General features: G+C 43.3%; 1 protein-coding gene and 2 long non-coding RNA genes across 4 annotated transcripts in view; 2 read left to right on the top strand and 1 right to left on the bottom strand.

Annotated features, from left to right (window-relative positions):
* The window catches only part of LOC106807210, a 6,280-nt gene extending 5,777 nt beyond the window's left edge, over positions 1–503 (top strand). For both annotated transcript variants that reach the window (XR_001393637.1, XR_001393636.1), the window contains 2 exons: positions 158–373; positions 478–503. This is a non-coding gene — a long non-coding RNA (uncharacterized LOC106807210). The remainder of the gene's footprint in view (positions 1–157; positions 374–477) is intronic.
* Positions 504–3,745: 3,242 nt separating this feature from the next.
* Positions 3,746–12,637, top strand: LOC106807220 (polypeptide N-acetylgalactosaminyltransferase 13-like). Its single transcript, XM_014809506.1, has 10 exons — positions 3,746–4,237; positions 6,264–6,430; positions 7,149–7,320; positions 7,553–7,756; positions 8,087–8,204; positions 8,872–9,057; positions 9,586–9,723; positions 10,107–10,211; positions 10,825–10,962; positions 11,210–12,637. The coding sequence occupies exons 1-10, from the start codon at positions 3,891–3,893 to the stop codon at positions 11,372–11,374; spliced, it is 1,740 nt and encodes a 579-aa protein (XP_014664992.1). The 5' UTR covers positions 3,746–3,890; the 3' UTR covers positions 11,375–12,637.
* Positions 12,509–12,951, bottom strand: LOC106807221. Its single transcript, XR_001393638.1, has 2 exons — positions 12,828–12,951; positions 12,509–12,773 (listed from the first exon to the last, which is right to left on the bottom strand). It is a non-coding gene; the product is annotated as an uncharacterized LOC106807221 (long non-coding RNA).
* Positions 12,952–15,337: the final 2,386 nt, after the last annotated feature.

Here is a 15,337-nt window from a genome sequence, read left to right as displayed (position 1 = left end):
GTGAGCTGTAAGAGGTATGGTGAGCTGTAAGAGGTATGGTGAGCAGAGCTGGAAAAAGGTATTGTGAGCTGTAAGAGTTATGGTGAGCTGGAAAGCGGTATGGTGGGATGGCAATAGGCATGATGAACTGGCAGGAGGTATGGTGAGCTGGCAGGAGGTAGAGTGAGTTTGTAGAAGGTAAAGTGAGATGGCAGGAGGTAGATCGAGTGAGCTGGCAGGAGGTAGAGTGAGTTTGTAGAAGGTAAAGTGAGTTGGCAGGAGGTAGATCGAGTGAGCTGACAGGAGGTAGATCGAGTGAGCTGGCAGGAAGTAGAGTGAGCTTGTAGAAGGTAAAGTGAGCTAGCAGGAGGTAGATCGAGTGAGCTGGCAGGAAGTACCTCCTGCCAGCTCACTTTACCTTCTACAAGCTCACTCTACCTCCTGCCAGTTCACTTTACCTTCTACAAGCTCACTCTAGATCGAGTGAGCTGGCAGGAGGTAGAGTGAGCTTGTAGAAGGTAAAGNCCCAGATTAGATCAAGTGGAGCGCTGGTAGGATGGTAGAGTAACGCTTTGTAGATATGGTAAAGTGAGGTGGGCAGGTAGGTAGATCGAGTGAGCCTGGCCAGAGGAAGTAGAGTGACGCTTGTAGAAAGGTAAACAGTGAGGGGCTGGGCAGGAGGTAAAAGTCGAAGGGTGAGCTGGCAAGGGATGAAGTAGGGTGAAGCTTGTGGAAGGTAATAAAAAGTGAGCTGGAAAGAGGTGCCAGTGAGCTGGTAAGACAGGCTATGGTGATTGGTAAGGTAGGTAGATCGACGTGAGGCTGGCAGGAAGTAGGAGTGAGCTTGTTAGAAAGGTATGAGAAGTGAGCTGGAAAAGAGGTAGAGGTGAGCTGTCGAAGGTTAAATAGTGAGGCTGGGCAGGAGGTAGATCGAGATGAGCTGGCGAGGGGCCGCAAAACTGCCAGGGGGGGGGACGAAAGGGGGAATGTTTCAAGAGGGCGGGACATCCAATATCAATATGTCCCCCCACACCGATTTTGGATGCACCAAGATTTTGTGTTAAGTGTGTGCGGCGCGCAGCGGCGGGCGGTCGTGTGTGGTGTGTGTGTTTCTGAACCATCGAGGAAGCTTTTTTATTGTGTGTGATAGTGGCGTCAACGATTTGGCTTCTGTCGCCGCGCTTTTTCTGCCAGCTTCATTTTATTCCAAGTGCTTTGAGGGGCATAATAAGATCATTGGCACAACTTTAAGAAAAAATGTGTCTCTGATAAATTTGTGTACCCGTTCTTCTTTTTTAACAGGACGTGTTGTTTTTTCTTAAATGATTAAATAATTCCTTATGGCATGGAAATCATCACAGCAGAAGTATTTAGAAAAAGTTGCTAAGGAGATTTATCACGTCAGCATGCTCAGACACTGATTCAAGGATTAGAGCTGGGAACACCGAGCTATATTCCACGGATCAAAGAGGACACTGAGTAACTGAGTGCATCGGTTTTAATAATGTACTTTTCCATTGCAAATTGAATGATATATATACCACGCATATATTGATATGACTGGACGGCCAACAAATAACTAACGGCCCAATATACTTTTGTGATCGCAGGCCTCAAGCACCAAAAGATTGGTTTTTCCTGGCTTTGTTTGTTTTCTTGATTTTATGACTGGCATGTGGGACAGCCCTTCTCGTAATCATTTATCAGCAAACGGCAAATGCCGTGTGGCGTGTGCGTGTGCGTGTGGGCGTGTGCGGGCTGCGGGTGCGTGTGCGTGTACGTGTGGGTGTGGGTGTGGCGTGTGCGTGTGCGCGTGTGCGTGTGCGTGGTGCGTGTGCGGTGTGCGTGTGCGTGTGCGTGTGCGTGTGGCGTGTGCGTGTCGCGTGTGGCGGGTGTTGTGTGTGTGTGTGGTGTAAAGGGGCCGTGTACAGTGGGGGGGGGGACCGAGGGGGTCGGATCGCCGCCCCTACTGGCGCTGCGAGAAAACGTATCTAGGGTTGCTATTTCAAAAAAATTTCAATTTAGCTGCTATTTAAGTTATTAGGCTTTATTGATGTTATGTATAGTCCACGAGGATGTCAGATGGCGTAGCTAGCATTACGTTACGAGATGTTACAGAAAGCGATAGACGTGTTATTTATATTATATATCCCATTTGTAATGGTTTAGTATGAGACAGCATTGTAGTTTAGGCAGTAGAATGTCATGTCCAACAGAAGTCAATTCCCTCTCTAAATCTAAGGTAGTTTTGCACGTTGAATAGTTGCCGTAGATGTAGCAGTATTAATTGCTAATGATATATTATAATATAGTTGAACATTTTCCTTGACATTATCACTAGACCTACGCAATGTTACGTCACGCATCGTTCTATGCCGGCGTCACTCTTGAAATCCTCTGGTAGGCCTACACGATGAATTTCTCTGGTTCTTCTTGTGCCTGTACGGTGTTTGTCGGGCGCGCAGGGCGTACACATGTCATGTCAAATTCTCCTTCACATCTTGAATTTCTGTCTTGGTACGGCGCTATATAAGTTTTCTCGATTGATTACCTGGGTATCATTTCGTTAGTAAAGAACTGCGTTCTAGTATTGTCGTACATAATTATATATAGACGTTGTTTTATCGATGTATATATCGTATTATAGATATTGTACCTGCGAGAGTAGTACCAAATAGTCATTGTTATGTGTGGGTAATACTATAAGGACTAAATGTATATAGAATGAATTCACATGTGGTTTCTCACGACACTAGTATATAGCATGTGCGGCGTGTGTGCGTATAAATTATAGTGTGGAAGTTATGGAATGGTTCCTCTCTTTCTAGCCATTTTCCCCGCACTTAACTATATGTTTGGTTATTTCGACATAATTGCCTACATTCTAGTGAAAACGAAAAGGAATGGTTGCGGCCAAAATATGTACTCTAGAACCGTTTGCGTGTACGCCGATTCTGTAACACATCATTGTAGCGGAGCAGCTAGTAGCCGGCATGCACAGCAGCAAGCACACACGCACCGCACGCCACGGCACGCACACGACGCACACCAGCACACAAAACACCCACACACACACACACACACACACACACACACACACAGGTCACACGTAGTCACACACAGCACACGGCCGGCAACACACCACGACAGCCCCAACCACAACACACACCCTCCCATCGTACGTAAAAGCGCGGTCAATCGCTGAACGGTATTCGTGTTTGGTGCCTTTCCTCTACTAGCACCGAGCGATTTATTTATTTATTTATTTATTTATTTAAAGACGGTACATTTGTAACAGATAGGGCCTATGTTATGCAACTCAACATGAGCTTGCAAGCTCCTCACCGTCAGAAAACGGCAATGGACTTGTGATGGTGATCATAGCAAGGATTCAAAGTTGCAGCATGCAAACCACTGATCTCTACTATACTAACTTAGTATAGTAGAGATCAGTGATACAAACACATACACATATGTGATATAAACACATAATATATGTGATAATATATGTGATATAAACACATACACATACACATATATATACATTGTGTTTGTATATATATCTGGTCGCAGGTCGCTGTGTCGAGTGCATCATAAATATAGAATAAAGAAAAATAGGATAGGAGAATAAGAGATAAGAATATAGAAATGTGAAAATATATTCTGTATAATGACTCATATATATAATAGCAGAGCACGTGAGCACATACAAGACAACTACTTTTTCATTTTTAAAAGTGCCTGTAGGTGGCAGTGTGAACGCGGAAGTTGTAAACATGTTTTATCGTGTCCGATCAAAATGTAAACTTGAAAGCGAGAAGTTATGAGAGCTATATAATACCTGATAATACCAAGAGTACATAATAGGTACGTGCGTAGTGTACGTGTATCAATATAGCGTTTTATCACTCATGGACATGGCCTCAGTATCAACTTTCGTTTACCGGCGTCGGCAAATTATCACACGTGTGCTGATCGGAGTGTGTTTCACCCTATCTGTGATAACGTTTGTCACACACTCGGACGATCATAGCATTGGCAGAACATACACTGGCGAGAATGCTAGTAATGGTCACGTCCGCGTCCTCTCACCAATGGGAGGGTCGCCGGCTGGACCAGGAGAGAACGGAAAGAAAGTGCAGTTGAGTAAAGAACAACAACGTATAGCCGACAGCCAGTTTGAGAAAGAGGCGTTCAATATAGTTGCAAGCAACATGATTGCTTATAACAGGTCGCTGCCCGATGTTAGGGATCCCAGGTAGGATTCTAGTACTAGAACTTAGAAGACTAGAATTAAGACAAATTTCACATGGCACTTGATTAGTAACCTCGTAAATATTAGTCTTCAAAGTCCAAGGGACTATATCGAAGAATTAAGGTAGTACTAATAGTAGTACTAGTGCTGAGAGGGTCTATGTCCCCCGGGGTACTGCCGGAACGTACCCTGGGTACGGTCGCCGGTGTAACCCGGAAACGTACCCTGGTACTATGCTAATATGCCGAACCGTACCTCGTCTACTCCTCACTAACGAGTCTAGGAGTTCGCCTATCTGCCTACTCCTTAACCCGAACCCTAACCCTAACCTAACCCTAAACCAGGGTTCTTCCCCAGGATGAAATTCACACAGGGGGGAGGGGAGGGGAAAGGGCAGAGGGGGGAGGGGGGAAACTAAGGAGGTTTGGGGGGGGGCGTGTTTTTTTTAACCGTAAAAGCCACTAATTAATGCGTAAATCGCCACCTTACAGAACCATAGACGGTATTTAGGGTTCTTGTATATATTAAGATTAGCCCGAGTCGGTGTTTTCAGCTTAGTGTTTGGGTGGGACAAGGTTGAACTGTTTTGTACTTGTGTTATTAAATTGTCTGCAGTGCATTATGCCGTGGCAAGGGTAAAAATTATCACATGCCGGGTGTCCTGGTCGAATGGGAATTCTTTGACGGTTCGATTCCCCCTCGCTGGCCAATACTTTTATTGTGGTAGAATTTAATCGGGGCGGAGGTAATTTAAACGGGCTTCGCGCAACGATTGGAAGACAGGGGGGAGTTTGCGCAACGTAGGGAGAACGGCCTGTAGACCGCTAAGACCTTAACCTAAACCCTAACCATTCAAATAGTGACCAGGGACGTTCGCCAGGGGACGTTCCGGCAGTACCCTGGGGGACATAGACCCTATGAGCAGTACTAGTAGTAGCAAAATCTGATAACTATACCTCGGTCTTCCACAATACAGGCACTTGGAGCGTTTCAATAAAATATAATGCTAAATAAATACGAAATCTATTTACTACCAAAGTCTTAATGTTTCTATACTCTCTTTCACCTATTATTGCCGACAATTTCCTGTAAATGCCGTCCAAATGCTCATCTACAACAAACACTGGCTGCCGCCATTGCTGCCGCTGCACACTGACACATATATATATAGCAGGTAAGAAAGCGTGCACCAGAAATTCGCTCGACGCTAGCTGCATTTCACATGATTACAACACAAATACTCAACCTTCCGACTCCATCTTTGCTGCTAATTGAAGAACAGTGTTCACTTGTTGTAGAAATATTATGTCTCAGTTCGAAACAGAGCTGTGTCACGCAAAATCACGAATGAAATCATGGAATTCTCGCGATCGCTAGCACTGCGCACGTGATGTTAATGAACTTAAGTACATGGCTAAAAGCGGCGCACTGCATTTTGGGAAACAACAACGCTGCTTTCCGTCTCCCATGTGAGCCCCGTCAAAGCCGCCAGTGGGGCGTTGCTATGGATACTATAGACGGTGCAAAAATGACGTCACGAATACGGCCGGTAGGGGTCTCCAGATTTCGAAATTCATTAACATCACGTGCGCAGTGTTAGCGATCGCGAGAATTTCATGATTTCATTCGTGATTTTGCGTGACACAGCTCTGTTTCGAACTGAGACATAATATTTCTACAACAAGTGAACACTGTTCTTCAATTAGCAGCAAAGATGGAGAGTATTTGTGTTGTAATCATGAGAAACGCAGCGAGCGTCGAGCGAATTTCTGGCGCACGCTTTCTTACCTGCTATATATTTATGTGTCAGTGTGCAGCGGCAGCAATGGCGGCAGCCAGTGTTTGTTGTAGATGAGTATTTGGACGGCATTTACAGGAAATTGTCGGCATTAATATGTGAAAGAGAGTATAGAAACATTAAGACTTTGGTAGTAAATAGATTTCGTATTTATTTAGCATTATATTTTATTGAAACGCTCCAAGTGCCTGTGTTCCACAATGCCATTGGTAAACTAAAACTTATGTGTAGGTGTCGAAAGTTGCAGTATTCACGTGATCTGCCATCAGCCAGCATAGTGATTATCTTCATCAATGAAGCCTGGTCACCCCTCATGCGCACGTTGTGGAGTGTCGTCAACAGATCACCACTTCATCTCTTACATGAAATCATTCTGGTGGATGACAACAGTGACAGAGGTAAATGGGTCGAGGCACTCAGGTGGATTTTGACTGATTGGTTGTTTCCTAAGAGAGAGAGCTCAGTGGTCCAGTAGTCAGCATGTCAGTCCACATTTTACTATGGGAGCTGTGAGTTCAAAATACTAGTAGGGGGGGGGCAGTGAATTTTGAAAAAAAGATATAAAAACATGGCACTCAAAATTGGAGACTGTAAATCTTTCGTGGCTCCAGATGACTATGTAAAATGAAGGATCCGTCTCCAGTAGTACTGCTGTAAAAGAACCGCTAAGAACGTAGAATACTCTAGCAGTTACCATATTTAGTGTCACCAAAGACTATATATATCCAATGTATGGAACAATGCCAGGCCTAAGAAAGTAACATACCATATCGTAATGTAACATGACATGACGTAACGTAACACATAACATTACATAACGTAATTTTACATAGCATTTAACATAACATTAAATGGTTGAAAATGTGATAAAACTCATATGTTATTTGGATGCTAGTCGCACCAGAGAAAAATTCACATGTGCATGGCATGTGAATGGCAAAATGGCGAAAAGAGCTATATCATAGAGTAAATTACCCATGTTTCTTATTATACTATACTTATTTTCATCTTTGTTTCTGTCAAATCTCTGCGAATGACTGGTAATGTTTTGTTGCATCACCACCCCCAGCAAGTATTACATGGTACCATCCTGTTATGGTGTCTCTCTGCCTATAGCTGAGCTTCGAGCAAGACTAGACGTGTATATCAACTCTCACTTCACGAACGTTCGCATTCTGAGATCCAAGAAGCGCCTAGGAATCGCTAGAGCAAGAATTGCTGGTGCTGAAGCAGCGACAGGAGAGGTGGTTGTATTCCTGGAATCCCACAGCGAAGTCAACACAAACTGGTACATGCTCAGATCCCTTGCTAGCCATCATTACAGCAACTTATGATTTTATTTGTTCAAAGAACATCTAATTTTAAGTGGTCTTGGACAAAGTAATGAGAAATACCTGGCTAAACCCTACTACCCACGGAAAATAAACGGTTTCAGTCCCAAGTACACTTGAAAAACTCCTGGAAAAGCATATTGCTTTATGTGTATGAACCCTGTGAGCGTAGCTTTCATCTCTTTGTAGGCTCCCGCCTCTCCTCACTCGCATCAAAGAGAAGAAGACGGTGATCGCCGTGCCTATGCTCGACGCCATCGACTCGAACACGATGGAGTACTCGCCACAAGGGGGCATTTCCATCGGCGGCTTCTCCTGGGGGCTGCACTTCACGTGGTTACCGATCCCGCTTGAGGCAATACGCAAACGAGTGCACAGCACCGACCCCGTGCCGTAAGTTTTGTGGGGCAGGTGGTTAGAAAAGCCTTGCTACAAGGCAATATATGAGCCATAACTTCTTATTTTTTCACAATTAGTGATTATTCGGTACCAAAAATTTGCTCTTTGGCTTGGTAATGTGCTGTCGTTTCCTTAGTGCATTATACCTAAAAAATATTCTATAGATGCAGCACTCTCATTTTCTGTTGTCAGACCATCTAATCATTTCTCAGGGTCCTGGCTCTTGGAATAAAATCCTCTTCCTTTCTTAGCCGATCGTCCATGACTTTTAAGTTTTTGAGAATTGTGTGTCACATGTTATTTTATCTGGTGTCCTAATTTCAGGTCTCCGACTATGTCAGGTGGATTCCTGGCCATCAACAGGCTGTATTTCTTTGAACTGGGAGCTTATGACTCTATGATGGAGATTTGGGGTGGTGAAAACCTAGAGTTATCATTCAGGGTATGTGCATATGGTACCCACCATTAAGTTTAACTGTACACCTTTAATTTAACCATTCTCCTTTAAAATGTAATATTACAGCTACAAAATAATTGTCTGTATAAGGCTATGCCCAATGTGTTGAGTCAGCCAAATGATAGACTAGCAGCACTATGAGAATATGAACGTTATAATGTAATTTTAGGTTTATGAAACATGGAAAGCAAGCTTATCCCAAGCACCCTAACCCTAACGCAGCTTTAAATAGCATCCTTCCGACCGGCACAAAAATGATTGAGTTTGTGTGTAAAAAATTACCTTCAAAATAGTGGGCAATCTACAAATAATCACAACTGATACGCTTAGAATTAATTTAAAAACCAACACGTAAAATCATCATCTGATCACATCGTACAGCGCACAGTACATGTAGTATAGCTGGCTAAGCATTCTATTATAATAATTTATGCATATGACGCACTCACTGATGTTAGCCGGCACTAAACTTGTCCTGGCTACAACCCTGTACATAAACCTATGAGGACGTTGAGTCCCTAACAGTGTTATGGACGGCACATGTGGCTGCAAAGTTGTCAGATAGTCGAGATATCTGGTTTTTATTCCCTTTGTCGATTTAGTAAACTTGTGGTTGTTCGGTGATGGTTCCACTCACATCTTCTGCCTGCAGGCGTGGATGTGTGGTGCTTCAGTGGAGCTCATCCCATGCTCACGTGTGGGTCACATGTTCCGCAACGGTCATCCGTACAGCTTCCCCGATGGTCGTGACACTCACGCCGTCAACTCAATGCGGCTGGCTGAGGTCTGGATGGACGACTACAAGAGGCTGTTCTACAATCATCGGCGTGAACTGAAGGTCAGTCGAATATTTTCTAGGTGTGTGCGTGCCTAACTGGTTGTGTGTCAGATATCCAAGTGAGTGAGTGCCTAACTGGCTGTGTGTAAGATACCCAAGCGAGTAAGTGCCTACCCAACTGTGTGTAAGTTGTCTAGGTAGGCCAGCTCGTACTTAACTGCTGATGGGTTATCCAGATGAGCGACTGTCCACCGAGCTGTGTGCAATTTATCTAAGTGAGAACATTCATAGCCGGCTGTGTGTGCGTCATCCGGGTGAGCAAATAGGGACTGTCCAGGAAACTAACTCAACTCTACAGTTTGTTTCAATACCCCTCATTATATGGCATGCATAAATTTGCTTGAAAACCATCGATATTATGCTTTTTATGTTGTGATTGATAGAATGAAATTGATGAATATAGAATGATAGATCTTCTATAGATTAGATTAGATATTTTATCTTTGCAGATAACTGTGGTACATCAATAATATCATTTCATTTAATTATTTTTGTAATTAATCCCTTGTTTGTTTCTTGGTACAACAGAGTTCAGTCAACTATGGTGACATATCTGAGCGAAAGAAGCTGCGCGAGAAGCTGGGATGCAAAACCTTTAAGTGGTACCTAGAGAACGTCTACCCTCAGAAGTTCATACCTGATGAGCATGTGTTTGCACATGGAAAGGTAGGAGCTGGCTTGGCATATAACACAGTTCATTCTTTGTGTGATGTTTTTCTGCAACTACTATACTACCATTATAAATATGATGTAAAAATGTGTGTTACAGTAATTAATATTCTACACTTGTTTACTACAGTCAACTTTTGAAACTATTATGTAAAGTTGCTAAGAAAACTATTCAATTTTTAAAACGTTTTATTATTATTGCTAATAATGATTATGCAGTTATCGAAATAAATATATTCTAGAGTTTCTGATTGTTCGTCACTAGGCTTGGAATTGTTCTATTTCATCTTTTGTGTTGTTGTTTTATCCACTGCCTTCCTGGAAACTCGCTTTGTTTATTGTTTTCACTTTCATTGCATGTTCCGATTTTCATTTTTCAGATCATCAATAAGGGAAGTCGCTTATGCATTGACACATTGGGGAATGATGAGCGGGACAGTCCTATACTCGGTCTCTTCCCCTGTGAGCAGAGCAGTGAGAACCAGGCAAGTGTTGTATTCCCATTTCTTTCTTTCTTTTTCCTTTTTCCTCTTCTCCTTCTCCTTCGCCTTTTTACTTTTCTTCTACTTATTTTGTTTTTCTTCTTCCTCTTTCTACTCTTCTTTTTCTTCTTTTTTTTCTCTCTTCTCCCTCATCATATTCATCTTCTTTTGCACTGGTTTTCCATCATCTTGGTTTCAAGTCTTATTGATTGTTGAGTTAACTGTAAATTGATCCCACCAATGCAAACAGCTTAAAGGGCTGTTGCACCTGCCATAACCTTACTCCTTGTTAAGCTCTGGTGACCGTGCCAAAAATTGTCATATTTATCTGAACGAAGTCGCACGCCTACTTTGATATTGTTGCTAGGTCCGATAAGATAGGCCATGATCGGCACGTATTTCACGCATACATGCCAAGTTGTCGACATTGCGGAACTTTGTTACTAAACAGTTGTTTAATACATCCCCCAATAATCATTACTCTGATTGGTTAGAGCTACCCGCCAATTTCTCCAGACGGATCGGTCAATTGAAAAGGTTTTTTACAAAGATAGGCAGACGTTGTTAAGGTTTATTAATTCATAGAGGGGCAATGTTATTTCCTTGCTGATTTTAGGCGTTTTCTGTGAGTGAGCAGTCGGAGATAAGGAAGGAGGACTATTGCTTTGACGTCTCAACACGAAATGAAACTGTTCCTGTGAAATTGTTTGATTGTCACGGAGCCGGGGGAAACCAAGTGTGGGAATTCAAACTGGTGAGTTATTCATGATAGTGATCATTAAAGTTGGCTTGTTTTCTAGTAACACATAACTAGATTGTGTACTAATGGGTTTTAGTAAGTAAAATTATGTCATTCGTGTTAGCAGTGGCAAACTTCCTTCCAGGATTGGAATGCTTTGCAGTATGTAGGAAATTCTAGGGGTAGTTCGATGCACTCGTATTGTGCTGTCAATGCACAACTGTGCCTGTTTGTTTTAAAAGCTCATTTTTACTTGTCACAGAATGGTGTAATCGTCCACAAACTTACGGGAAAGTGTCTAGACAGTGCTGTGCCAGAGCCCCCTACTGGTGAGCTACGGATAGGGCCGTGCACGGGCTCAGCGACACAGGAGTGGATAATTGAGAATCCTTCTACAGAGTTTAAGAGAATGCTGATACATCGGTGACCGACTACAGTGTGACTCTTTAGCGTTGGAACCGTGATACCAAACGAAAGTTGGAAGGTTTTTCCCACGTCTTGCAGCTAACATCTGCCTGTGTTGTCATGGCGGCACAACAAACGCTGCGCCTGGTGTCTATATTTTTAATGTAAGACTTGCGGGACTTTGGTGCTTAGACATTATATGATTTTAAGACAATAATCACAGACAACTTAATACGTCACTCACTCTAGTAACGCTCTCAACTCAGATAAACTAACAATTTTTAACTATTTGTGCTAGGTAGCTGTCTGAGTAAGTGTGCATGATAGGTCGCTGTGGTGTGATGTGGCTACTCTCAGGTATATGGTGATTGTGTGGTCATGGTTAGCATAATAAATTAGTACTGATGTCATTCACATGCACATAAGAAATCGGTCGTGAACGTTTTGGGCATGCCTGCGCTGGGCTGCGCACCGTGTGGTGTGGGGCCAGCCAACATTAGAATCTTATACATGAACATTACCCTTTTTTGGCTATTTAACATTTATTGGTTTCAGCAACCTTACATAGCAGGTTCTGTGGTGGGTGATTTGACAGGCCATGATATTTATCTTTGTTGTTCAGAGTTAAGTTAATTGAGCATGAAATCCTAGATGGAAGATATTGTGATTGGGTAGAGAAGATGCCAGCGAAAGTTCAGTTCATGAGCAGGAGGTTCTAAAATAATATGATAGTATATCAGTGTATACTTTCACTCAATGCCAACAACTTTATATGCATGAATTTTTAGCTGTTCATTTCTATCAAGTGATAGCATTTTTGTGCTTCCAATTGCTTCACCTGTGTTTTGTCCTGTTGTTTATGTGTCAGGTGAAATGACACTAAAGCCCACCCTATCTGACGGCAGCAGCCATTTGTATATAATGGATGTATGTAGTAGCCTAGTATTGCATTTAGATTTCTCATATGTAAATTCTTTATCAAATGACTAGAATCTCGGCAACTTTCTCTTGACCCTCACATTCAGTAAAGCTTTAAGGTTAGTTTGTTGAACGAGATTTGCATACATTGCAAGGTTTGTGTGAGTTTGGATATTATGGGAGTTTTGTGAGTTGTGAAAGTTTGGGAGTTGCTCATAGTGTGGTGACATTCTCTGACATAAGTTTTTATTTTTACCGTTTATACAAGAAGGTGGGGGTTTGTTTTGTTTACGACTGCTGTGATAATTAGCAATTTTATACAAGCGTAAGCTACGTGTTGGATATATTAAAGTATTGTATAGTATGATTTTGTAAGTTTGTGTGCAATATTCATGGCCTTAGTATTAAGACGTCTAATAATTAGATCATCACATCACTTAATATAGTATATGACTAGACATAATATCACTTTATATATATATACACACATTTATATATGTTCACTTCATAAGCTAACAAGTTGTTAACTATTAGAGTTATTGGCAAAGTAGAACTACCTTTGCATTTTGCCGTAAAATCGCAATAATAACGTCTCGTCTTTTACATTATATCATTCCCAAGTGTTTCGTTTTCTATAGAAAAGACGTAGACAGCAATAGAGCTTTTGCATATATAGGTTAGTGCGTGCGGGCGGGCGTGCGGGCGTGCGAGCGAGCGAGCGGGCAGCCGGTCGGGTGTGTGTGTGGGCATCTCTCGCTCACTCTTTCTCTATTTGTTTTTAAATTGATGTTGTTTTGTTTGAAATTTGTGTGTGCCCGTGCGAGTGGGTGTGCATGCGTAATCTTTCGAACTGCTCCAGAAGTATATATATACTTGTCAATAGATAGCGCCACCAATCTATTTTCAAGCGTTAGTGTCCGCCTAAAAACAAGGCACATACGTACTTACGGCTGACCTGTCACAGGCTCACGTTATCATGTCTAAAGCTGGGCCACACGAGCGTATTTTTTGGCCCGATCGCGGCGAATTTTAAAATCGCTCAAAAAATTCGCCCGTGTGCCCGTTCACGTCGACGACGATTTCGTACGCCCGTACGACGCCCGTACGGATCGCCCGTATCAAAAATGTTAGATATTTTCGGCGGATTATTTACGCCGGCGAAGATCCGCTGGCAAATTCGCTCGTCTGCCCGTGTCCGGCGTATTTTGTGGAGCGATCGATTTTTTTTAACTAGTCGGACGTGTTGTTGATATCATCTGATGCATCATGTGATCATGTGATTCCGTCGAGTGGCGTACGCGTACGCTCTCAAATTCGCTACGTGTGTCTCTTCGTGATCGGCCGTATAAATTCGCTGGCGATTTTAATCGTCGCGAGTTCGGGCGAAAAAACTCACGCTCGTGTGCCCGCAGCTATAATCGGTGAGTTCGTTGCTCGCCATCATTCTCCAGCGGCGCCGCCAAACGACGTTTAAACACTTCGTGTTTCACGCGTCGCGTGTCCATTAGTACTATATATATTATATATATAGGCTATACGGATTATATTATATTATACTTATTATATACTGTAGATGTGCATATATATTACAGTATATCCAGACGTGGACACTCGGTAATCGCTCCGTGTGTTGCGCCGCTAAATGGCCGACACAGCCGACTGGCTGGCGGAGCGGTAGCGGCCAGACTCGATCGGAAAACCCGTGATCGTCCATCGAACGGCGCCCGAACCGATGCCAAGTCTTCATGACGCGCGGCCTGGACATCAAAGCGGCGGCTGCTGACGTCACATCGTGCGCATCCCCGCTAAAACAAGCGGCATACTAGCAGCTTCTCACTCAACGCAGTGTACGCCATAGTAGGGTGTGCCTACTACTGACTAGTACTGACTACTACGTACTACTACCTATCCCTACTACTCTGCTGTCCTGCCTACTACTGCCTGCCTGCTGCTTGCTTCTGCTGCCTGCTACTGCTTGTTGCCCTACCTGCTACTGACCTGCTACTGCATACTACTACTACTGCTGCTGCTGCCTGCTATGCGCTGGCTAGGCTATTGCTCTGCTACCTGCGTGCTGCTGGCTTTGCTACTGCCTTCTATACTGCTGCTGCTGCTCGCGTGTTCTAATAAAGCAATAAGACATCGTCTGCTATGTTTCGGATCTTCTTCTCGCAGACGCGTCGCTGCGTCGGCGATGTGCGGAAGCAGCGATATAGTTCGACAGGGTAGCCATGGCAAACCAGTAATCATTATGTAGCGCATTTGTTAGTAAGTCGGTTATGAACAGAGATTATAGAGTCGTGCGCCGACGACACGCGTATGGCATCACTCTCGGCCAATGCGCGAGAAGTGTGGCGCGCTTACGAGGCTCAGTATGATCATCGCGGTGCATAGAACAACATGTTACAAACCATCACCTCTAATCCTAACCGCTAGATTTTCACCTTTAACTCTGACTAAAACTATTATATAACCTTAACCTATTACCCTACACGTGACTTTAAGCCTAACCTTTAGTTAATCCTAACCTTGAGCCTCTAACATTGCTTCCAATGATGATGGTTGCCAGTCGGTCCCCACAGCTTGTCCCGTTATACGCCGTTCGGTCTAGCCGCCATGAAATTAAAAATGTTATTTCTTAGAGTGCGTCGCCGCTTCAACGCTCAACCCTCTCTCTTTAACGACGACGTTATAGGACATGCACCCGAGCTGCGTAGCACGTGCCCACACGAGTCTTCTTAGCCGCTCGTATAGATAGAAACTGCTTCTCGCGCACCCGGTCAGTGTTCTCATCTATAGGCAGACGCGCGCGCTGGCGAGTCGGTATTCGTGGAGCGTGTAATGAGAACTTTGCGCGTTGCCACATCAATGTGTCGTGTCGCTATTCCTAATGCAGAGATGCAGATAGATGACGGAATTTCAAGACCACAATGAGAATAATTACGATTTACCAATAATTTACACGAATGATTTTATGAGTGTGTTTTATCCTTGGTGTGGTATCTAGCTGGATATATTTAACATTATGGTAGTATTGTTATATGACTGCATTACAATTGATAATAGT

The sequence above is a fragment of the Priapulus caudatus genome, unplaced genomic scaffold (assembly GCF_000485595.1).
Source record: "Priapulus caudatus unplaced genomic scaffold, Priapulus_caudatus-5.0.1 Scaffold201, whole genome shotgun sequence".
Lineage (NCBI taxonomy): Eukaryota > Metazoa > Priapulida > Priapulimorpha > Priapulimorphida > Priapulidae > Priapulus > Priapulus caudatus.
This window is presented reverse-complemented; position numbering and strand designations above follow the sequence as displayed.

Bases quoted from the DNA above. Each gene is read 5' to 3' on its own strand.
- LOC106807220 (XM_014809506.1), top strand. From the start codon at position 3,891: ATGGACATGGCCTCAGTATCAACTTTCGTTTACCGGCGTCGGCAAATT. The intron at 6,431-7,148 runs GTAAATGGGTCG...CTCTGCCTATAG, and splicing joins GGATGACAACAGTGACAGAG to CTGAGCTTCGAGCAAGACTA. The intron at 10,212-10,824 runs GCAAGTGTTGTA...TGCTGATTTTAG, and splicing joins AGCAGAGCAGTGAGAACCAG to GCGTTTTCTGTGAGTGAGCA.